Genomic DNA, 23,797 nt, shown 5'->3' on the forward strand with positions numbered 1-23,797 from the left:
CCCAGGGGGTTTCCTTCTCCTTTAAAAGTCTTGTTGTTTTGATTCAACATAGTGGAAGCTACAAGTCTGTGCAGACAACAAATGCAAGTAATAGATACATTTAAAAAGACAGATGTTTTTAGCTTTCAGTAGTTTAAAGTTGAAGACAAGTTTTATGTGACTTTTGTATTAATTCACTCTCTGTTCAGATGATGTTTTTGCAGCGCCACGGTCAGGTAACAATGACTATCGAGCTGTTAGACACAGAAGACGTGCAGACTGAAGACCCCACAGAGGTTCAGGTTAGCATTAACTGCTGTTATCTTGCTGTTCAATCCATCCCATGCTACTGCCCCTGCCATACTGAATAGAACATTTTAGATGCAGCAGATTAAACCTTGCATTTTTTTTACAGCATCTAGCTAACTATATGGAGCAGTTTATTAATGTGGATGGAACCCATAGCAGTCAGAGCGAAGGCTTTGTTCTGAAACCTGTATTGTTACAGAGGTAGGTATGAACACAAGCAGTGGTGCTAGTACGGCTAGGAACATCCAAAAGAAGAACAAAAAGTTGGTCTTTTAGCAAAAACTATTCTTTTGTGTTATAAGGGCCACCCTACCTTAAAGGGGGAGGAAAGGTTAAAACTAAGTAAGCTTTATCAGAAAGGTCTATATGAATACACTAGTAAATCGTTGAAGTAATGCTGCTCAGAGTCCTCTGTCAAAAGAAACACCACATTTCTTTCTATTGTGTACACATGGGCTTCTGTAATCAGACTTCCTGTTTTCAGCATAAACCTCCAGGGCACAGGTTTACACACACTTGGTTTGCTCTTCTCCCCCTCCCTCCTCCCATAATCTGAGCTATGAGCAGCAGGGAGCAACTAAGTTAGGAAGTGATGTCACAGTAAGATAAAATGGCAGCTGCTAACTTAAAGGGATATGGTCATGGGAAAAAAAATTTTTTCAAAATGAATCTGTTAATAGTGCTGCTCCAGCAGAATTCTGCACTGAAATCCATTTCTCAAAAGAGCAAACAGATTTTTTTTATATTCAATTTTGAAATCTGACATGGGGCTAGACAAATTGTTCCCAGCTGCCCCAAGTCATGTGACTTGTGCTCTGATAAACTTCAATCACTCTTTACTGCTGTACTGCAAGTTGGAGTGATAACACCCCCCTCCCTTTTCCCCTCCAGCAGCCAAACAAAAGCAAATGGGAAGGTAACCAGATAGCAGCTCCCTAACACAAGATAACAGCTGCCTGGTAGATCTGAGAACAGCACTCAATAGTAAAAACCCATGTCCCACTGAGACATATTCAGTTACATTGAGAAGGAAAAACAGCAGCCTGCCAGAAAGCATTTCTCTCCTAAAGTGCAGGCACAAGTCACATGACCAGGGGCAGCTGGGAAATTGACAAAATGTCTAGCCCCACGTCGGGATTTCAAAATTGAATATAAAAAATCTGTTTGCTCTTTTGAGAAATGGATTTCAGTGCAGAATTCTGCTGGAGCAGCACTACTTACTGATTCATTTTGAAAAAAATTTTTTTTCCCATGACAGTATCCCTTTAAACAAACAGAGTTTCTAGAGTTGTTTACTTAGGTATGGAAAGGCATTCTAAAGAATAAAAATAGCTTTCTAGCTTGCACTGTTGTGGCTAATCTATTGGCAATAAACTGCCTTGGTAGCTTTCCTTCTCCTGTAATATTTCTTATTTTACCAGTATTTTTGTGTAACAGTGATCTATCACTATATGTGTGTGTGTGTTTATTTGTTTTTATTTTTGTCTGGCTTCTACCATAGCTATTGACTCAGACTGCAGTATTAGTCTTGCCAGAGCTGCCATTTTCAGCTTTTAGCTACTACAATATGTTTTTGGGACACCCTTTACAAAGAGTATACCATTGCATTGACTTGGACACATGTTTGAAGACTAGTAAACATGCTCATGCTTTGGAAGAACGTAGTATATATGAATGCATTTGATAGTCTATTAGCACTGGTAGCAAAGTGAAAGAATGGCAACAAATATAAGAGAACACATTTGTGTCCCTTCCTTGCCATTGTAGTAAATCACAAAATTAGCACATATTTAAATTAGGACACACTGAGTTGCCATTGCCTTTCCATAGATTTTCATGAATTCCTGAATGGATCATTTTTTTCCCCGACCACCTTTTTAGGAACATAAGAAGTTTCCATAGCTGGCAATATAGGACTATGCGAGTTATGAAGGATGAAGTGAAGTCTTCGTGGAAGAAGCTAATGGGGGTAGAAAGTGCAAGCAACATGGACTGCCGCTTCAGACTCAACAGCCACAAGATGATGTTCATTGTTAATTCGGAAGACTATATGTACCGCTGTGGAACACTTTCCAAAGCCAGAGAGGTAAAAGTGTTATAGTTCCCAGTTTCATATTCTGTCTTCAGAGCAGGAAGTTTTTTCTTTACGTTGTACAATCACTTCAAGATGAATCTGCAGTCTTTTAAACCGCTTTTCATATCGGCTTTAATTCCTTATTGAGATTTAATTTTTAAATAGTTTTTAGGTTTCCAGTATAGCAATATTGGTTGTGGACTTCTGAAAGCACCATTTGGCGATACAGACAGGTTCCTAAAAAAATCATTGGAATGTGTCAGTATTAAGTATGTGCTGCACCCGCAATAGCCCCCCTCAAAGCCAACCCCAACCCTGCGAACCTTGGTGCAGCAGACCTCCTGACACAACTAACAGATCTTCTGTATTGCTTCAGTGACGCTGGGTGGGGGTGGAGCGATCCTTCCATAGGCTGAAGTCCTGTTTTCATTCGTAATTAGCCTATGGGAGGATTGCACCGCCCACAGCCCAGCATCACTGAAACAGCACGGTAGATCTTTTAGCAGTGTAGGAAGTTCGGGTTCATGCAGGTTTTCAGTGCCGGGGGGCAGCTTTGAGGGGAACTGTTGCAGGTGCAGCACATACTTAATACTGACACGTTCCTATGATTTTTATAGGAACATGTCGGAAGCACTATAATATAAGATTCATTATACTGAAATAAGAAACTTAAAAACTTTAAATAATTAAGTTCATCTTCACTATTCCTCTCACAGCATCTGTTTTTCTTCATTTAGTCTTCTTGCATGAGTTGGATGTCAGATAATCATTGACAGTTAGAGCCAATATATCTTATTGTGGGGGCTTCCTTTCCTAGCAGATGTATTAGAGCTCACTCAAATAATTGATTCCAGTACAAACAAAATCTAACCAAATAACTGGCCCTTGCACAAATTCTGCATGTAGAGAGACAGGATGTCAGGTGATTTTAACAGAGTGAGCTCTAATACATCTTCTAGGAAAAAGGAGCCCCCTCCTATAATATATAATATATCTCTATCTATCTAACTGTCAATGATTATCTGACACCCAACTCCTGCATGAAAAGAGGATGAAGAGAAACAGATGCTGAGAGAGGAATAGTGAAGATGAACTTGATTTTTTTAGAAACAGTACAGACTTGTATTTCAAAAGTTTCTTATTTCAGTATTAAAGTTTAATTTTCACGATAGTTCCCCTTTAAGCAAAACAGATTTTTACTTCAAAGTTGCTTGACTGACTGTAGTTGATTGACTGTAATTAAGAATATTTTGTTTTTTATTTTGAGTGGATCTGTACCTTATGACAACACTAAGCCGCCCCTCCTTCCCCTGCATAAACTGGCAGTTGTAACTACATCAATTTATGAGATTTCCAAAGTGACATCTGACTTGGCATGTGCTTTAAAGAGCAATTTAAATCTTTATTGCTCTGCACATTTTTTAAGGATAACATCACACAGCCACGGAGGGGGGTGGTGTTGTCACTCGGAAACCAATGACGTTTATATAGGGCGAAGGATAAAATGTGTCTAAACCAGAAGTTGGAAAATTATTTTGAAAAAAGTCCTGTGAAGCTGTGGCAAACTGAATATGATTTTGGAACTGTTGAAGTTTAATGTTATATAAGAGCATAGTTTTCTTGATGTTTTACCTTTCATACTTTTGAATTTGATGTAAAAAAATATTAACTCCTTTTCCTTCCCCTACAGGTCCAGCCACAAGTTTTCCAAAAACACCATGAGAAGTTTTCTGCATGGCACAGACACTGGCTTGAGGAAAATGTCAGTTCAAGAGCTGCGGAAATCATACAGGATTGGCTTACAGGAGAAGAAGATGAAGAAATGGTTCCTTGCAAGACGGTGTGTGAAAACTCTGAAGTTCATGGCATGAGTGTTACCCGGTATCGGGTGCAGTACCCTCGAAGGGCTGCCTCTCCCTAACACACTCAGAAACACAGTCACATTTCTACATTTGCTGCTCAATAACATTTCATAGGGCTGGGGTTTCTTATTTTTGTTTTTTATTATTTGTTTTGGTGTGCCTGATATAAACTAGAATATGCTGAACATTATTCCCAGTGCCATGAATTTCCTCGAATATAAGCATTTTACAAAAACTATAGGGATATTACTGACAGCTCTACTTGAACAAAATACATCTGAAAAGGCCAAAAAGGGGCTCATCAAACTTTTAACTATGTAATATGCCATCAGTTATATTTTAAGACGGTATTAATGAAACACAGACACCGCAAATGCTTCTCTTGCCATGTTGTGGTTTTTTTGGGGTTTTTTTTTTGCCAGTGAGGACCCTATACATTGCTAGAGGCTCACAGTACAGCCAGAGAGATAGTTACCATGTCACAGATTGCTATATACGTCTGACACAATTGCTGTGCTTCTAATATAAATTCTACAAATCTCTGTAGTACAGTATGTACTTGTACATACTCGTACTTTGCACTTCTTCTGTGTAAGAGTATGTACTTCTCCTATGTAACAATCCAGGATAGGCATATTGGCATTAGCCCAGTAGTGACATATATGGGAGGACGCAGGTTGTCACTCTTGGATTACACAGTACTATTGTGACATTAAGGGGCAGATTTATTAATGGTCAAATTAAAAATTCTAACTCGATTTTTGAATTTTTTTGATTTTATGGTCAAAACTCTCAAATTCAAATTGTGAATTATCTAAACTTGATTTGGGTTTTAATTCGAATGTCTAGATTTATCACACTCTGGCCCTTTAAGAACTCATTTGACTATTCGCCACCTAAAACCTGCTGAGTTCAAGTTAATGGGAGAGGTCCAGGGACCAATTTTGGTCATGTTAGTAGGCTTCCGGACATGTAGAAAAAACTCGAATTGAGTTTGGTCGGATTCTATTAGAGTTTTCAAGTCGGTAAAATTTGTGCGAGTTTAATATATACGATTTTCTTATTAAATACCCCTCAATCGAATTTCGAGTATATTTAAATTGAATAGAATTTAAAAAAACACAAATTTGACGTTTAATAAACGTGCCTCTAAGATTTTATAACGGTCATGAGCACTTAAACAGGTTTGCTTTATGTATAATATTATTACCAATAACCGTACATGCTATGTATTTTGAGACTTTAATAGGCTTTACTATATTATCAACCTGTTAATGATTGCCAAAACACGTGCTTACTGAGATGTAAACATTTGCTCACACAAAAATCACAGACTTCAGAAGTCCCTCTTAGAGAAGGGAACCACTTTTTATTCCTGTTGACTATAGTCTTGGCACTGGATCACCATAGCCCTTCTGTGATCAGACAGGGAACTGTAATAGTTGGATATAATAATTGCAGAGCAGCACTGCTCAGCAGTGGGGCTTGCAGTTTGCACCCAATGCTATAAAAAGTATTTTAAAGTGGAGCATCCCCCCCGTGCAACAGTAATAATTACAGTTACAAGGAAAGCCTACCAGTCTACAACATTTTAGTGTGTTTTCCTGTGCCAAGTGACTGCTCACCTTAGTTAAAATCCAGCAGTGTTCTCAGGTACTCTTTGCCTATGCTGAAACCCTGATATCAGTACTGCCTGGCAGGGCAGAAGCTATTTGTGCCTTCCCAATAACTATAAGAAGGTGCATATTTGAGCAGTTTTATTTAGACTGCTGTATTTTCATTTGTCCGTATATCTACATGTGACCATTTGAAAGTGACTACATTGGAAGCTAATTTGAGCCAGCTAGGGCTTCTCAGAGTAAACAGGCATTGTGTGCATTAAAGGAAAATTAATCTTAGAATATGGTTTGGCCTGTTCTGAGTTGTTTAATGAGACTGGCTTACACTTTCAGACTTTTACTTGTATATCCCAGCAACTTACAGCCATAAAATTATACCTCCTTGGTATTAGAAAAAGTACAAATTGTGTTTGGATTTGCAGGGAATTCCAAATGTTTTTGTGACTTCCCAAGAGAAATGAAAGTTCATTTTTACAGTAGGATCCAAAGTCGTCTTCCACCACCAAAAACTGTGTTTATTTCAGCATTTATAGTAATAAGTCAAATTCACTGGACTTGCTGTATTTTCTTTTTCCCTTGAACACGTTTCTCTAGTCATACGACTGAATTGAGAAAGCCATAGTTGGATGACTGGAGAAACATCTTAAAGAAAAAAGTAAATACAGTCCTGTTGATTTGTATAGTAGTTTGGACACGCTGTACCCCCATCAAATTAAAACACAGCAATCCTAAACATGACCAGATTCTGCTAGGTATCCACAAATCTTGGAAGATAATGTTCCATGACATCAAATCAGACCGCAGTCTAAATTATATCTCAATGCCAGTGGCAAGCTAAGAATGTTTGCGAATAGGGGTGAACGAAATGTTTCACTTTAAAAAAACACCCATAGACTCTAATGTATAGTAAAAAAAAATTGAACATAGTCGTGAAAACACCGAACACGCAATGCGTTTGGCAAATTAAATCCCCATCACATTGAGCCAACAATGAGCTGTTTTTTTCCCACTACCACCACTGGAGTATCTAGAAATACTTTATTCCAAAATGGAGCCCAGTGTAGAATACTGTTTGCGCTTCACCAAGCCTTTAATGTTTTTGGTGATCTAAATGTAGCGGCTCACGTGGGTGCATTTTTGCTGCTGGCGATTTTCCTTTACCGTAATTATTTAGTAGTAGTAGTCTGGTTTACATTTGTTCCCTAAAGAACTATGGTTAACTCCTTTTCACTTAGAAAATCAGCTGAACGTGTTATTTGGTCAGGGCTGTCCACATTTAAATACAACTGTATTCGCGTGAATCACGTGAATTGTCCTGGTCTTAAAAATTAATATGGGAAAGTTAAACAAAATTGCTGGTAGAAGGACATTAACATGACTTTCCAGCTGCTTCTAGCATTGTTAAGGTAGCTTAGTGAAGCAGTTTGAGCGACAAAAACTATCCCAGCACCAAACTGCAGCGATTGGAAGTTTCTAAATGTATGCTTGAAAGGCAGTGACATCCAAAGACCAGTATAACCAACTGAAGTAAAAGATAGGACTGTTGCCGAGTCCATGATTCAATTGCCAACTGAACAAAAGAGGACATGGCTGCACAATAGGTTAAGGCGAAAGTACATAAAAGTTACAGTCCATAATGATGGTAAAAATATTGCATACATATTGACCAGAGACAGTACCTACTCTTTTTTCACTGAGGCTTGCCATCTCCTCTGGCTTAAAGCTACATGGAAGAATATTCCTTTGCTGGCAAGACAATGATCCTAATCATTCAGCTGCACAGGCCTGTTTGAATGGCGGTTAAGAGCACAGCTCAACCTCCGTATCTTTGGGTACACTTGAAAACACTCTCTAGGCTTCACTTAGCCCAAAGAGTTGACTTTCAGTGAATATTAATAAAATGTTTTTAAGATGAATTTTCCTTTGTGTAAAAAACCTTGTGAATTTTGCATAAATGATGAAATAAACACAGTTTGTACTCTCTAAGTGTAAATCACTTCAGGATATTTATATTTGCATGCAAATAGTATTGCAAGTGATAGGCCTAGGAGTCCCTGGTTTGAGTAAAGAGAACACTGCAGTGGATTATGCTTTTGCCTTTTAATCAAGAATCTCCCGCAACATATACATTACTGTTAATAGTCTCTCTTTACAGTGATCTATATTTGAGGTCCTGCATATCCAGTATTAAAGTCAGTGTTGGGCAGGGTCCAGTTGGAGGTTATTAGAATTCTTGTGCAACACGGGGACCTTCAGCTGAAAATAGTTGAAATCTGCATTTTCAATGTATATCCCTACACCAAAGAGTATTTGGGAATACAAACAAATGGTCCCTTAATGGTACAAACAAAAGCAGCATCAGAATAAGAACAGGTCTCGTGAAAGCAAAACTTGCAAATAAAGTTATCCAGAGTTTATGACCTTAACAAGGCTTCAATCCTGTCTGGACATACCAATATTGAGCCCCTTAATCATGAGCAACCATCTGGAATCTAATTGTTTTAAACATAAGTCATTGGTATAAAGAAATATGTAAGTTTTTCTTCATAAGTTGGTCGGGCTAAGGGTTATGTCATAGACACTGCCTGAAAGTTTGATTCCTCCCATTTGTAATTTAGGAATATAGAATAAGCGGATGGTAATGTCAGCAGCAAGTAGAAATCCAACCAAAATATGAACTTATTAAAACTACGCCTCCTTTATCAGGGCACTACATTATCATATCCTTGGTAAGATTAGGGGGTTTATAACTTAGATTATAACCCCCCTTTAAAGTTTGGGCCTGCTTCACATTTTTAAACATTTTTGTACACTGAAATCTATGCTAATGTACAATACTGCTTTTTATGGGGTTGAATCGGCTGTATTGCCAGATTATACAATGGTTTTTTTATGGATGTAATAGAAAGTCCTTCATCCAGTGGCATAACTAGATATTACTGGGCCCCACAGCAAATTATTTTTCAGGTGCACAAAATGTCTATAGGTTTACCTGTTTTACCAATATTTATTCAAATTGTATATAAATTCGGGCCTCATGGGGCCCCCATACCTCCTGGGCCCCCCTGCTTCCTTTGTAGTTACACCACTGCCTTCATCGTCTCCTCCTCTTCCCATTCAGTGTTGTAGTCCTTGCACTAAGCTGGTAGTAGCTGTGTTGTATGTACCTAATGGGACAATAATTTTTGTATTCATGAGTTGACTTTGGTGTAGAGTATATATAAATGACATCTCTCAATTCTAAGTAGTTGATCTGTATGTGTAATGTATTAATCTTCATATCTCAATTCGGTAAAGGTAACCTCAGCTTACTCAATGATTTGCTCCTGCCTATGACCTTCAGCTCTGCAGCAACTGTGGCACAACCGGGTTTATTTATTAAAGTGCAACACTAGAGCTGGCACACATAGTATGAGTAAAATTCTGCCTATCCACGATTTGTTTTGTTTTGTTTTTTTTGTTTTTTAATGGGATATATTTCTTACCCTTAAAATCCCATACACATGAATAGAGAGCAGCAGAATTTCAATTCAAGTGAGCTCTTGTTTCACACACTGATAAATATGACCCAAAGGGTAAAAGTAGAGTTCCCCACCACCCCACCGCTCTGTTCACTTGTGTAAGAAATTTTTTGAGGCATATTTTTCAAACTGTGAACCCTATTTTTTATAAATATACCCATAAAAATTCTGTAGAAGTGAACAAAGAGCTGTGAAGTCTCCCTCTGGCAAAATTGTGGTGAAATACAGTACCTTTCCTCCCTTTGATACATACAGTATTCCATAACCTTTTTGTTAGGACGTCAGTGTTGCATATGCATTTCAAGTCCTTCTTGGAAAATCCGTATTGTGATCCCATGTACAGGTATAGGATCCGTTATCCAGAACGCTCTGAATTGCAGGAAGTCCATCTTCCATAGACTGTATTTTACTTAAATCCTTCACATTGTTCAAAAATGATTTACTTTTTTCTCTACAGTAATTAAACAGTACCTTGTTATTGATCCCAACTAAGATGTAATAAATCCTCATTGGGGCCAAAATAATCCTATTCTGTTGATTTAACATTTTAATTATTTTTTTAGCAGAATTAAGGTATGGGGGTCCAAATTATGGCAAGACCCCTTATCAGTAAACCCCCAGGTCCCAAGCATTCTAGATAACAGATTCCATACTTGTATATTAACTTAATTCATGCACCAATTAATAATTAATTTTGCACTTAATGACCTCTGTTTCTCTCTTCATACAAGTAGTATTGGGACTTTATGGCACTTTATTATGCATTGTTACAAAGCCCAGGCTTTTCTGCTGAACTGCAACAGTCAGCATTGCTTAAGCATCTCCCACTACTATTACAAAAGTGTATGCAGTAGTAACTACAAGCAATAGTTTCACAGACTTTCAGACAGATTGCTCGGTGCATAACAGCATTGGCACACCTCAAGTTTACAACTCATTGTCCCTGTCTCACCTGCCAACCTTACTCTTTGCGGCCAACTTATCTGCCCCACAAACAAACGCTATAGTAGCCTGTCACTTTAATGAGTGAACAGGGACAATGAAAAACAAAACAATGTTCTTTTGCTAGTGTCAAACTCACTTCTGTGTTCTAACTTAGAAAATGCAGATATGAGTGGACTAGAACTATGTTGCACATTCAGTAATCCACTGCCAAGTGTTTGTTCTGAGAAAGAAAACCATGAAGAGAATGACTTTTTGTTTTGGTTGATTATCTTTGCCCTATGAACATTCTACCCCCAACCTATAACATAATCAATCCTTTTAATTCACCCTAGTCTCTCTATCCCTAAAGACTTCACATTTCCTCATACACATAATTTCTACAGTGTTCCTCTAGACTGAATGAAATAGAGACCCCAGTGACCTAAATCCACTAATTTCCGGGCAACCAAATTCAAAGATTTCACAGTTCCTCTTTCTTGGCATAGCAGCATTATGGAATATATAATATGATCGGATCTTCTTTTATTCTGGAACCCCCAGCCTGTGAAAGATAAGTGATGACTTGTGGTTTCTAAGAAGAAAGCACTTACATTGAACTGTTCTTTCAACCTTTTCAAGCCTATTCTTTCCCATCCCTGAAATTCATTCTGGACCCAGATAACAGTATTTGTCCCCCCTGGAACTACAGAAAGAAGGATTATAATAGACTTTTCTTTATTTCTCTTAATATGAAAGTGCAACAAATTTCAAAATGTTTTTTTTTGTTTATACTGATAACGCATCAAAGTTATATTGAATAAAACCAAGTGTTGTAAACCTAGTGTGTTTAATGTCTATTCAATGGTGCTAGGTGCCATATCGATCACTAATTATGAAAGGATTTCACTCCAGGCATACAGGTGCTGCTTATTTAAACCAAAATCTCCAACCTCTGTCCCTTTATTTAGTCAGTTAGGCTAAAGTAGAACCAAAATATAACCCAAATGAAGAATTATCATTAATAGAGGAGATCGATCTCCCAGACAAGCTTAGGAAACTTAAGGCCAAAGTCAAAAAGAGTGCAAAAACCTCTGCAAAATATAGAGAACGTTCTCCTTCACCCAGCAAGCACATGGTTACAGCAATGGTGAATGCTCCCCGGAGTCCACAGTCCTCACAAGGAGGAGCACAAATAGACATAGTAATGTCGCCTGGCGTATGTATTTTCACCCATGCCACTCATTCCTCGACTATTACACAAGATAAGACTGAAAGTGGTTCCCACTATCCTCATTGCTCCATGGTGGCCACGCAGAGCATGGTTTGCGGAGTTAATACAGATGTTGGCGGCACAGCCCTGGTCCCTTCCATTGCTACCAGACCTCCTCTCACAAGGTCCAGCATTGGCAGACCACATACACAAACTAAGTTTGACGGAGTGGCTCTTGAATCCAGCTTATGGGAAAAAAGAGGGATTCTCAGACCAAGTAGTTTGCACCCTTCTAGCGGCAAGAAAACAATCCACAACATATCAAAGAATATGGAAGCTCCTTATCAACTGGAGCAAGACTAACAACATCCAGTAGCAATCCGTTTATTCTACTCGTATTTTGGATTTTCTGCAAGAGAGCGTAAACAAAGGGCTGAGTACCGCAGCCCTGAAAGTGCAGGTATCCGCACTGTTGGCTCTATGTCCCAGACAATGGGTTTCAGTAACAGAGGTTAGGCAATTTTTCCAGTCATTAATCCGAATTCGCCCTCCAAGACAAGACCCAGTCCCACCCTGGGAGCTTAACTTGGTGCTTAGAGCCCTTCAAAGACCACCCTTTGAACTACTCAGCTCTGTGGACATAACGTTCCTGACACTAAAAGTAGCATTTTGTCCTAAGACAGCGGGCAGCATGGAGAAGCAATTGTATACGCTCGATGCAGTAATAACATTAAAATTCTACATCCACAGAACTGCAGAATTCCACAAGTCAGGTGTATTGCTGGTGTTGTTTGGTGCCAATAAAAAAGGTCTACCAGCTTCAAAATGCTCTATAGCTAGCTGGTTAGTGACAACTATTCTAGAGGCCTATAAATCCATGGGACAAGCAGTTCCATTCCTGCTCAAGGCACACTCCACTAGGAAAGTGAGTGCCTCATGGGCATTTCACAATCAAGCTTCCATGGAATCGATATGTAAAGCAGCTACGTGGAGCTCCGTGCACACATTTTCAAGATTCTACAAATTAGACATTAAGGCTTTTTCAGAAGCATCATTTAGCAGGAAGGTGCTACAAGCAGCAGTAGCGCAGAGAAAAGGATTTTTCAGGCAAGAAAATCTCCCTTTTGTAGATTTACAGAGCATTTGTTTTCAGATGGGGTCAGTTTTGAAAAGCTGGAAAGAGTCAGAAGAAGAAGGCAAATCATTCAAAAACTATAGAAAAGAAAATATGAGGGCTTATTGAAAAGTTGCTTAGAATTGATCATTCTATAACATACTAAAAGTTAACTTAAAGGTGAACCACCCTTTAATAATTACAGGTGACCTTAAATTCACAGATTCATAATAAAGGGAAAGTTTTCCTATAAAGCAGTCTTGTCCAAGTTTTTTCAGGGTAGGGGAGTCATAAATTGATTTAGGGAAAAATGAAAAAAAAAAAGGCTGAATTATAAAAAAGAACAAAAAACAATCATTTCTATACAAGGAACCGTGGACCTCCTGGTAGACAACAGTCAGAATCACAATACAGATAAGATGCTAAACTCACACAAAATAATTTTTGCACAATGTAGTGATATTAAACACTAGATGGCACTGTTAACCTGTAAGGTCCTATAAGCGGCTAACTTTTTTTTTTTTTTCTTTAAGAGCTCATGCCGATAACTTTAAGTACCCACTGCTCCTCAGGCGACAAACATTTTATAGTGACTTTTCGTTAACATGTTTTGTTTCATTTGAGAGTGGCCTTGGTAATAGCCCTTATCTTTTAAAATGGTTAACCAGGGATGCTTATGGACATGCCACCAACATGTAATATCCATAAAGCCTGCCTTTAAATAAAAAGAAGTATTTCCATTTCCCTTGGTCCCTACAGATGTGTCCACACCCCGTGTATTTACTAGGCCTCGCTGTGCTAATGATCTTGCCTGAGTGTGCACCCAGCCCTGCATGGCCGTGAATCACCCCATAAAGCATTAGGTTTTAAGGGATACCATGGGATGGTTAGGTCACACATATCATCTTTTTCCATACACACACAGGCTGGATTTGTATACAGAATGAGCGTTAGACAAAATGAGTCCACAGAGACCTCGTACATACAAACAGGGCTTTGTTAGGGTCTCCATGAGGTGGATTGACTTTACACACTGGCCTGGTTTAGATTAAAGTCTCCTGGTCTGGAATGACACCCGCGCTATCCCTGATGGTCTGCTCCATTGTGAATTTAAAAACGTTTCTGGATAAAAATCCCCCACCCCCCATTGCAGTGTTAATCTCACGCAGGAGTTAAAGTGACCTAATAATGGTGACATAGTCAAGTTTCTCATAGGAAAAATGACTAATGAAGTTTAATAGGCTTCCCTGTAGAAGAAAAGGTTATGTTTTAAGCATCTTATCGCGCATACTAGTAAAGTGACCTAATAAAGGAAACACGTTTGATTTTTCTTGCGTGGGGTAAGCTGACATAATGATGTGTGCAACCGGAACAGGGGTCACTTGCAGTAATTGCAGTCGGTTTCATGGGTCGCTCGCTGCCATATGTGATTAAAATGACTTCATACGTATCACTTTTAATAAGGCGATGAGCCAGACCAATGAAAGACAATGGTGATCTAACAACGGTGATATTTTAATGGATAAATGGAGAAAAATATAGTGCCATGACATGCATCCCTTTATAGGAGAAGTTTATAAATGTTAGTTTAATGGTTGCATGCTTTGTCAGAACAAAGGATATTTGAAATTTAAATATATTTTATAATAATATGCTTTATCCGACTTATAGTCACATATAGCAATGAAGAGCTGTAGCTGGTAGAAGTACAAGAAACATGGTGGGCTCTAGCCAAAGACCATGGTCTTTAGTCCTTTGCAAAACACTACACTATCCTGGGATACCAGGAGAACGAAAGATAATGGTCTGGGGCTGTTTTTTATAGTAAAGACTCCAGTGGAATGAAACCTTACAGCAGTGATCCCCAACCAGTAGCTCGTGAGCAACATGTTGCTCCCCAACCCCTTAGATGTTGCTCTCAGTGGCCTCAAAGCAGGGGCTTATTTTTGAATTCCAGGCTTGGAGGTGAGTTTGGGTTGTATAAAAACCAGGTGTAAAGCCAAACAGAGCCTCCTGTAGGCTGCCAGTCCACATAGGGGCTATCAATAGCCAATCACAGCCCTTATTTGTCACCACCCAGGAACTTGTTTCATGCTTGTGTTGCTCCCCAACTCTTTTTATATCTGACTTTTGCTTACGGATGAAAAAGGTTGGGGACCCCTGCCTTACAGCATACAATGACATGCTAGAGCAAAGATCCCCAACCTTTTTAACCATGAGCCACATTCAAATGTAAAAAGAGTTGGGGAGCAACACAAGCATGCATAACATTCCTGGGGTACCATACAAGGGCTGTAATTGGCTATTTGTTAGCCCTATGTAGACTGACAGCCTACAGGAGGTTCTGTTTGACAGTATGGCTGTTATTTATGCAACCAAAACTTGCCTCCAAATCTGGAATTCAAAATTAAGCACCTGCTTTGAGGCCACTGGGAGCAACACGTTCACGAGCCACTGTTTGGGGATAAGGTCTATACAGCATGGCTTTGATAAGATGGGAGTGAAGGAACTTTAGCTGCCTGCACAGAGCCCTGTCCTCAGGTCTGGACTGGGTTTCAAAATAGGTCCTGTCATTTCAAGTACACAGAGGTCGAAACAGCCCAAAAATGCCCACTAAATAGTGACTGTCTATGGCAGGGATCAGGAACCTTGGCTCATGCATTGTGGGACTTGTAGTTCCTTAACAGCTGGAGAGCCAAGGTTCCTGATCCCTGGTCTATGGCATCTTATAGCTGATCACAAAATCTACAAAGACAAAAGTACAAGTAAAAGCTGTTGAGGTCATGTAGAAGTTGATGGAATTTCCCTTTCTTTTCTTGCAGACATCAGCCTTACGTAGTTCTGGAGGTTTTCAGAGATCAAAACGGTCATGCCATACCGATTTTTCTTTTGTTCACGAAAACTTATTTGGTTTTTTTCAGCAGCTACTTTCATTTGTACTTTTTGTTTTCGGATCCTTGAATAAATTACAAGGCATTCGTGGTCTTGGAGAAACACAGTTTAATCGTAGTTTTAAAAACACTAAAGTGAGAACGAGAATTTAACTTTAAGATTTATGAACTGCAGGCCTGGCAAAGAGCCAACTTGGGCGCTCATGTGGTCAGCAGTCAGAACCCACAGCACATGCTGAAAGCAATATACAGTGAGAAGGGTTGTTGGGTGTGACCGGTATATTCAGGCAGCAGAAAGACTTAGACCACCCACGCCTGCCAGAGAATGCCATTTATGCTTTTTTATATAAGGCTTTTTCTCTTTTTAAAATTGTTACCACAGCAACACAGAATGTGATGGTATACAAAGCCTACTGGCCCATCTGGTCTGAGAAAGATCAGCCTATAAATGTTCCCTCGTGCCACAGGCATCAGTATTTTCTAACATCTCAAACTTTACTCCTATATATTGTTTCTTATTACTTCTTTTTGTTGACCATTACAGGTACACAGTGCCAGTTCTGTACAACAGTATTACCACCGTCCATATTGTCTAATCATTTTTGGGTAGGGTCTTTGTTAACTTATGTATTAGTAATTGGTTGTTTTGTATGTAAATTTGTGTAGGTTCAATGTATTAACTGTATTTTACAGCGCTGTGGAATATGTTGGTGCTTCATAAAAACATGTTAATACAGATAAATAAAATTTGTGATTATTTGGATAAAATGGAGTCTATGGGAGATGGCCTTCCCATAATTCAGAGCTTTCTGGATAACGTGTTTCTGAATAACAGAACCCATACCTGTAATAATAATAATAACAAGGTAACGGTGAACTTAAATTCAGGTTAAGCACTAGGAGAAGATGTTTTGTGGTCCAAATTAAGACCCTTACTAAAGTATTTAAAATGTTGATTGTACTAAGCAATTAGAGCTTTAATTCCCAATCGTTTAAATGTTAGGAATGCACCAATTCATCAAAATGAAACTTCAAAGTCATGTGACTTTAATATACTGAATAATGGAACAGAAATTTTTTTTCCACAAATGCTGTTTTTGGATCTTTTTCAAATATTCCTATACGGATTAGGGTTTGGAGTGATAGATAGATAGATAGATAGATAGATGATAGATAGATAGATAGATAGATAGATAGATAGATAGATAGATGATAGATAGATAGATGATAGATAGATTAATAGATAGATAGATAGATAGATAGATAGATAGATAGATAGATAGATAGATAGATAGATAGATAGATAGATAGATAGATAGATACATAATTGGTTATATATATATATATCAGACTGATAGCTGTTGAGCTTGATTTTGTTTTCTTCAAAGAATTTTAGAATTTTTACTTCTACACTTTAAGCACCCCTACCTGTGCCCCAGTCCAAATGCATTGCAGTAGAAAGCGTGATATATCAATATTGTTAATGTGTAAAAGGGAGACTTCTGAAAGAATAAATAGTACATTTATCTCTGGCCCATGCCTCACTTTATTTGGGAAAACAATTGTTTTTCAGGTCTCTCAGATTTCAGTGGTGCAGTGACCCAAGATGTGTGGCCTGACTAAGAAACTCTATAGGAAGTCAGGTTGTTACTCCATTAGGGTTCAGAAAGTACTCATAATTGTGAGCTGTTCATTGCAGAGATTTAAACACAATGGAATTTAAGAAAAGGGATGCCAAACATCTAACATAAACGTTACCCAAATGTGATATTGGGTAGTAGAAGTAACTGATGAGTTTGGTGACCATATCACAGACACATGCCAACTGTTTTTATAAGGCTCACAAAACTCCATGTGGACTTTTAATATCCTCATATTTTAAAATGGTGGTACATTAGCTTTTAAAATATACATGGTTTAATGAGTATTTCTGGGAAACTTGAATGGGATCAAGCTAAATGTTTGCAGGTCTAGAAAAAGAAAAAAGGCATGTATGTCACAACACATAGTCCAGGTGGCTTGAAAGTCTGTGTGTTATACAGGGGCCTGCCCCATGCTCAGAGAAGGGTTGCCACCTCTCCAGTTTTTAACCAGCCAGTCCCCATGAAGTTACCCCATCCTCACACCCCTGATGTCACCCCTCTGCCTGCATCTTCGACCTGAACCAAAGGTTGGTGGAAGGTCAAAGATTACAAAAACCTGTCTTAGGGAATGTTCTTATCATGCCTCATAGCTAAAATGGCCTGCAGGCATTATGTGACCAATGTGAATAAGGCAGGGCCCTTGCTCAGTCAGAGCTGACTCTTAATAGTTTTTAGAAATTATACCCACCCCACAAAAAAAATACAGTGAATAAAGTACCCCTTTTGTAAAATATAAGGATATTATAAGTCACAAGGAGTTCCATGACGGCCTAGTGTTTTTATACAGGTCATGGAACTCCGAGGTAACTTCTAATATCCTCGTATTTTGCAACAAGGGGTACTTTATTTATTATAATACACAATTTTTAGTAAGTCATGTGACAAAAATGACATCACTACTCGCCATTTATAAGGAAGTGTCATAAAAAGTGTCATAGATTTTTTTAAAAACGCTGGCGTTTTTTCATATTTTAAAGTAAGATTGTCTTTAGAAGTTGTAACTTTTTATTCTAACATTTTTTTTCCAACCATTTGAGGGGCATGCCATGTCTCTTGTGTCTTTATTTTGCTTCCTTGAACATTTGTAATAATAAATGGCCAGTTCAACCAACCAACATCTCTAATAAAGACATATATACAACCTATATGTACCAGCCCTATAACTGACCTAAGCGTAATAGTAGATAAAACACAAAAAAGACCGCTACTGCTCACCGTTCTTCCCTTAAATCCAGGTGCTCTGTCAACAGTGTCCCCACTGTAGATACAACAAAACTCAACAGGCAGACGGCACTTCTGGGGTAAGGTTTATTGGGCCAGCCTATGACTAAGGGATATACTCCCGAAACGCGTTAGGTTTCTACAGCAATAACCCCAATAAACCTTTCCCCAGAAGTGCCGTCTGCCTGTTGATTTAAGCGTAATAGTACTTCCGAAGTTTCACTAGGCAGAAATGAACGCTAGCTGAAGTTCGATATGAAATGCTCGCGCTGATGAATTAACACTACAGAGATGCAAATTTGCATTTTACTGAATTAGCAGAGTGGTAGAGAATTGTGGCGAAGTCTACGCAGGCGAAAATTTGCCCTATTTGTGTCCATACCAGATTGCTTTGTGCTCCACAGCTTTTTTGTGTGCGCTGGTCTAATAACTTATATGTGCCTGAACTAGGGAAAAGCTTAGATGGGAAATTGCTTAGAAAGCAAATAAAATAGAGATGTTATCTTTCTGAACAGTCTGCTCGAGTAATGCATCTAGTGAGATCACTATTTGTAAACTTTTAAACACAAGAGCAGTATGTTCTGCCAAAGTCACAAACAAATGTTTTAGAAAATAAAAACGTTTAGCTAGAGAGGCTCTAACATAAACTTCCTGTTTCCCCAAGCTCGTGATATGTACCTACAGTTTAGAAACAAATACTGGAGATCCTTCACACACATGTATTTTAACTGCTTTATATCAACCAGTGACAATGACAAGTCTGAGAGTCAGTCAAAGGTTAGAGCTAAGTGAACACAATGGAAGGGCTGTCACATTAAGATATCCATCGGCTGAATGTGACCATTTTTTTTTTATCTGTCAGACGCATGTTGATGTCATGCAAGGCCATATCCTGTTTACAGGATCACTGACGTCTTTGGACAAAATTATATGGGATTATGGGAACTGCAGTGTATTTTGAATTATGCTATTAGTATTTATATATGGAGAAAGAATAAAAGAGAGAGGGGGGAAGAGAGAACTATAGAGGGAGACGGGGAGAAGATTACATATTCAGAAATATTTATAGGGGGGCACCATCTTGTATGGATAACCTATTGACTGCATCCATACATATATATACTGCATCTATTGGGAGCTGACATTATTATTACTAAAGGTATGGGATCCGTTATCTGGAAACCCATTATCCAGAAAGTTTGGACTTACAGAAAGGCTGTCTCCCATACACTCCATTTTATCCAAATAATCAAAATTTTTAAAAACGATTTCCTTTTTCTCTGTGATAATGAAACTGTACCTTGTACTTGACCCCAACTAACATATAAGTAATCCTTATTGGAGGCAAAACCAGCCTACTGGGTTTATTTAATGTTTTCATAATTTTCTAGGATTTCTTTAGGTATGGTGATCCAGATTACGGAAATATCTCTTACCCCAAAAACCCTAGGTCCTTCTGGATTACAGTTCCCATACCTGTACTTTAAAGTTTTATATTGTGCTGATATAGTATATTACTCAGTGCTTTACAGATTAACCCCAGGCAAGTAGAGCTACAATTTCACCTTTGTATATATGCATTTGGAGTGAGGATGGAAATCAGAGCTGCAAGAGGAAATCCCCATAGAAATAGAGAGAACACTCAAAGTCTTTACAAGTTAGTGATAGGCAAATAAATTCGCCAGGCGCAAATTTGTGGCGAATTTCCGTGTTTTCTGCAAGTGAATGAATTTGTGAAAATCCGCGTATCAGGATAGTTGCACGCATAAAAATGTTGCACGCAAAAATAATTCAGACACCCATTGACGAAATAGGCGCACATAAAAATTGTCGCAGTCGGCAAAATTGACACGCATCAAAATTATTTTGAGTTTTTTTCCCACAATTTTTTGCCGTTTCATGAATATCACGGTAAATGCGCAAATTTTCCCATCACTATTACAAATCCCTGGTCAGAAAAGACTAAATGGGGTTTCTGCCATGATATAAGTGCAGCACAAGGGCATGGAGATTTGAGAGCTTGTAACTTTGAGAACCAAACTTCCTCTTTGTTGGAGACCACAGTAGCTCTATTATAGCATAAGCCCAGCTAGCTATACAGTAGGTAGAATGGTTGTTGGAAGCCAAGTTGACTGGGGATTACAAAATGGTTCAGATGCCCCTGCCAGGAGCCCAGCAATGCAAAGCAGCAATGCTAACCACTCTTCCAGTTTTATTTTCTTGACTATCACGTTCTCCACATGTTATTCAGAAAGAACTGCTTCACTGATGTCTTTGCATAAGATAAGTCCCGAATCATACACATATAATTACCCAGAGATGGTTAGCTCTACTAAGCACCAATAGTAACTAGTGATAGAAATGTATTTTGTTGGGATAAGAAGCCTTTTATGTGAATAGTTCAAGGAAACAGGGGCAATGAGAAGAATAACACCCAAATTCTGGAGAGAAGTAGTCTCATGCAATTTTCTCAGAAGCAGATATCAATACAATGCTTTGCCACTAGTGCTAAGTAGAGAGTTGCTTATAGGGAGACCACATACATAGAAATAGAAATGCATAACAATGAAAACAAGGTAATACTAGTGAAAGGAGGACACAGTGTGAGTCAGCTTGTTTGTAGCAGTAGTTACGTAGAGCCACGTCTATCATCTCATTCCACACATCCTATAGAGATAAGACACCACGAATCAGCCAGGAAGCAGCTGTCTCTGCCTGAACTGTAGTATCCCCAAAGCATTAAAACTCGCACTTCATCATTGGGCTTTGCTTGAAGACTCCCACTCACAGTACCCCAAATCCCCCTAGAGAATAACATCAACTTAAAGGGTTCACTTTTTCTTTGTAGTATGACGTAGGCAGCAACATTTTGAGAAAATGTACATCTGGTCTTCATTTTTTATGGTTTCGACATGATTTAACTCTTTGTACGTCCGTTTTCGAGCTTGGTATATTAGAAGCTATCTGGTTGCTCAGGTCCAGTTTACTGAAGCAACCAGGCAGAGGCACGAATGAGAGATTGGAATATGAGTAGGAGAGGCCCTGAACAGGAAAATAATGAATTCCACGTAGCAATAACAATAAATATAGCCTCACAGAGCAATCGTTTTTGGCTGTTGGGGGTCAGTCATTTCCATTAGAAAGAGATTGAATTGATTGAAAGAAAGAAAGAAATCATTCAAAAACTATGTAAAATGATGCCCAAGTGAAAGATTGCTAAGAACAAAACTCTATATAACATTGTAATAAAAGTCACCCATTTTGCCTAGATGCAATATCATATAGCAAACAGGTAATATGTTTGCTTTTAAACAGGTGAAGAAATACTACCTGCAGACTGGATGATGTAGGTGACTTTACCATTGGAAAACTTTGCACATTTTATTGTACCCTAAACATTAATTTTAAGGTGAACAATCCCTTTCATTTACAAAATGGCAATGAATAACACTACAAATATTGACTGGCCGACAAGTCACTGCACAGTTGATATGGAGTATGCATGTAGCTAGTATTTTAGGGCTTGGTATAATAGACACATATTGTGCACCAGTTCTAGTAACCCACAATGACCAATGTTTGCTCTCAAAAAGAAGACTCAAAAACGTTACCTGCTGGTGGGGCATTCTACCATGTGAGTGAAGAATTGAAATCTCTATTTATTATACAGCTTGTTCAGTATACTTGATTTTGTGCCTTGCCCAGATTACCAGGTCTGGTACTGTAAGGAAATAAGGATTATTTGGATAAAATGGAGTCTATGGGGGATGGCCTTTCCGTAATTTGGAGCTTTCTGGATAACGGGTTTAATTACTTGTTGTACAAGTCTCAGCATTGTAAATCTAACTGTGAGGCAAAAGAAGAACAAGACATGAACATTATCACCATAGAAGACATTTAATTGACAATGTTCCAACAAAAACATAGGTTTAAGGAGAAGCCATACCTGTGTTTGACTCCTAATTTCTGTGAGATTGTGTGCTTCAACTTTTGATGTCTGAGCAAATGTTACCAACATTATTTACAGTCATAATAAAAAATTTGGGAACCCATTCATTTACTCCACTTTCAACAAAAAAGATAACAGTGGTATGTCTTTTATTTCCCAGGAACATCTACTGATGAGTACTGGGAGTACTGGGGTGTTTTCTGAACAAAGATTTTTAGTGAAGCAGTATTCAGTTGTATGGAGTTAAATCAATGTGACCAACTGGCTGTGCAAAAATATGGGTACCCTTGTAATTTTGCTAATTTGAATGCATGTACCTGCTCAATGCTGATTACTGACAACACCAAATTGGTTGGATTAGCTTGTTAACCCTTGAACTTCATGGGCAGTTGTGTCCAATCATGAGAAAAGGTATTTAAGGTGGCCAATTGCAAGTTGTGCTCCTGTTTGACTCTCCTTTGAAGAGTGACAACATGGGATCCTCAAAGCAACTCGCAAAAGATCTGAAAACAAAGATTGTTCAGTATCATGAAGGAAGGTTACAAAAAGCTATCTCAGAAGTTAAGGCTGGAACTACACAGTGCGTGTCCTTCCATTCCGATGGGGTGAGAGGAAGCGCAAGCGTCACTTACATAATCTAATGTAAGTAATACAAATGTCGCATCTACAAACTGATTGCATCTGACACGACACAATCGGATGCAAACGCTGCACATTGCGTCTTCATCCGACAGTTGTGTCGTGTCAGATGCAATCAGTTTGTAGATGCAACATTTGTATTACTTACATTAGAGTCGGCGTATCCGTATTTATGCAGAGGGAGAATTATAAGAAATGCTCGTCACAGTCCCCGAATATCATCAAAAATCTGTTGGATGATTTGAAGCAGGATGTCCATGCTCGGCAGCCATCAAATTTAACTGAACTGGAGAGATTCTGTATGGACGAATGGTCAAAAATACCGGAATCCACAATCCAGACACTCATCAAAGGCTATAGGAGGTGTCTAGAGGCTGTTACATTTGCAAAAGGAGGCTCAACTAAGAATTGATGTAATATCTCTGTTGGGTGCCCAAATGTATGCACTTGTCTAGTTTTGTTATGATGCATATTGTTTATTTTCCAATAAACTTTATGTCACTGCTGAAATACTACTGTTTCCATAAGGCATGTTATATATTAAAAGGAAGTTGCTACTTTGAAAGTTCAGCCAATGATAAACAAAACTCCAAAGATTTTATAGGGGTTCCCAAACGTTTTCATATGACTGTAGAAATGTTTATGGAAGGAATCAGGTAATTGTCTGATCAAGGCCCCACTAATATCTTCAATCACTATTGTTGAATTGCAACAGCATGGATAGCTGCCAGTGCTACCTTGCCATTAGAAGAAAAATTATACTTCATTGTGGGATTCACATTTTTGCACATATGCCTGGGACTGGGACACAGCCTTTAGAGTGAGATAATAGCAGAGGTGAT

The 23,797-nt window shown here is 38.5% G+C and overlaps 1 protein-coding gene across 3 annotated transcripts in view; it reads left to right on the top strand.

Moving 5' to 3' along the window:
* sin3b.L (SIN3 transcription regulator family member B L homeolog) overlaps positions 1-7,826 on the top strand; it is a 28,322-nt gene extending 20,496 nt beyond the window's left edge. For all 3 annotated transcript variants that reach the window (XM_018256758.2, XM_018256764.2, XM_041562984.1), the window contains exons 17-20: positions 189-281; positions 395-489; positions 2,170-2,374; positions 4,053-7,826. In XM_018256758.2, coding sequence (XP_018112247.1) covers positions 189-281; positions 395-489; positions 2,170-2,374; positions 4,053-4,283 — 624 coding nt within the window. In that variant the 3' untranslated portion in view covers positions 4,284-7,826. The remainder of the gene's footprint in view (positions 1-188; positions 282-394; positions 490-2,169; positions 2,375-4,052) is intronic.
* The last annotated feature ends 15,971 nt before the right edge of the window (positions 7,827-23,797 follow it).

This window comes from Xenopus laevis, chromosome 1L, assembly GCF_017654675.1.
Source record: "Xenopus laevis strain J_2021 chromosome 1L, Xenopus_laevis_v10.1, whole genome shotgun sequence".
Lineage (NCBI taxonomy): Eukaryota > Metazoa > Chordata > Amphibia > Anura > Pipidae > Xenopus > Xenopus laevis.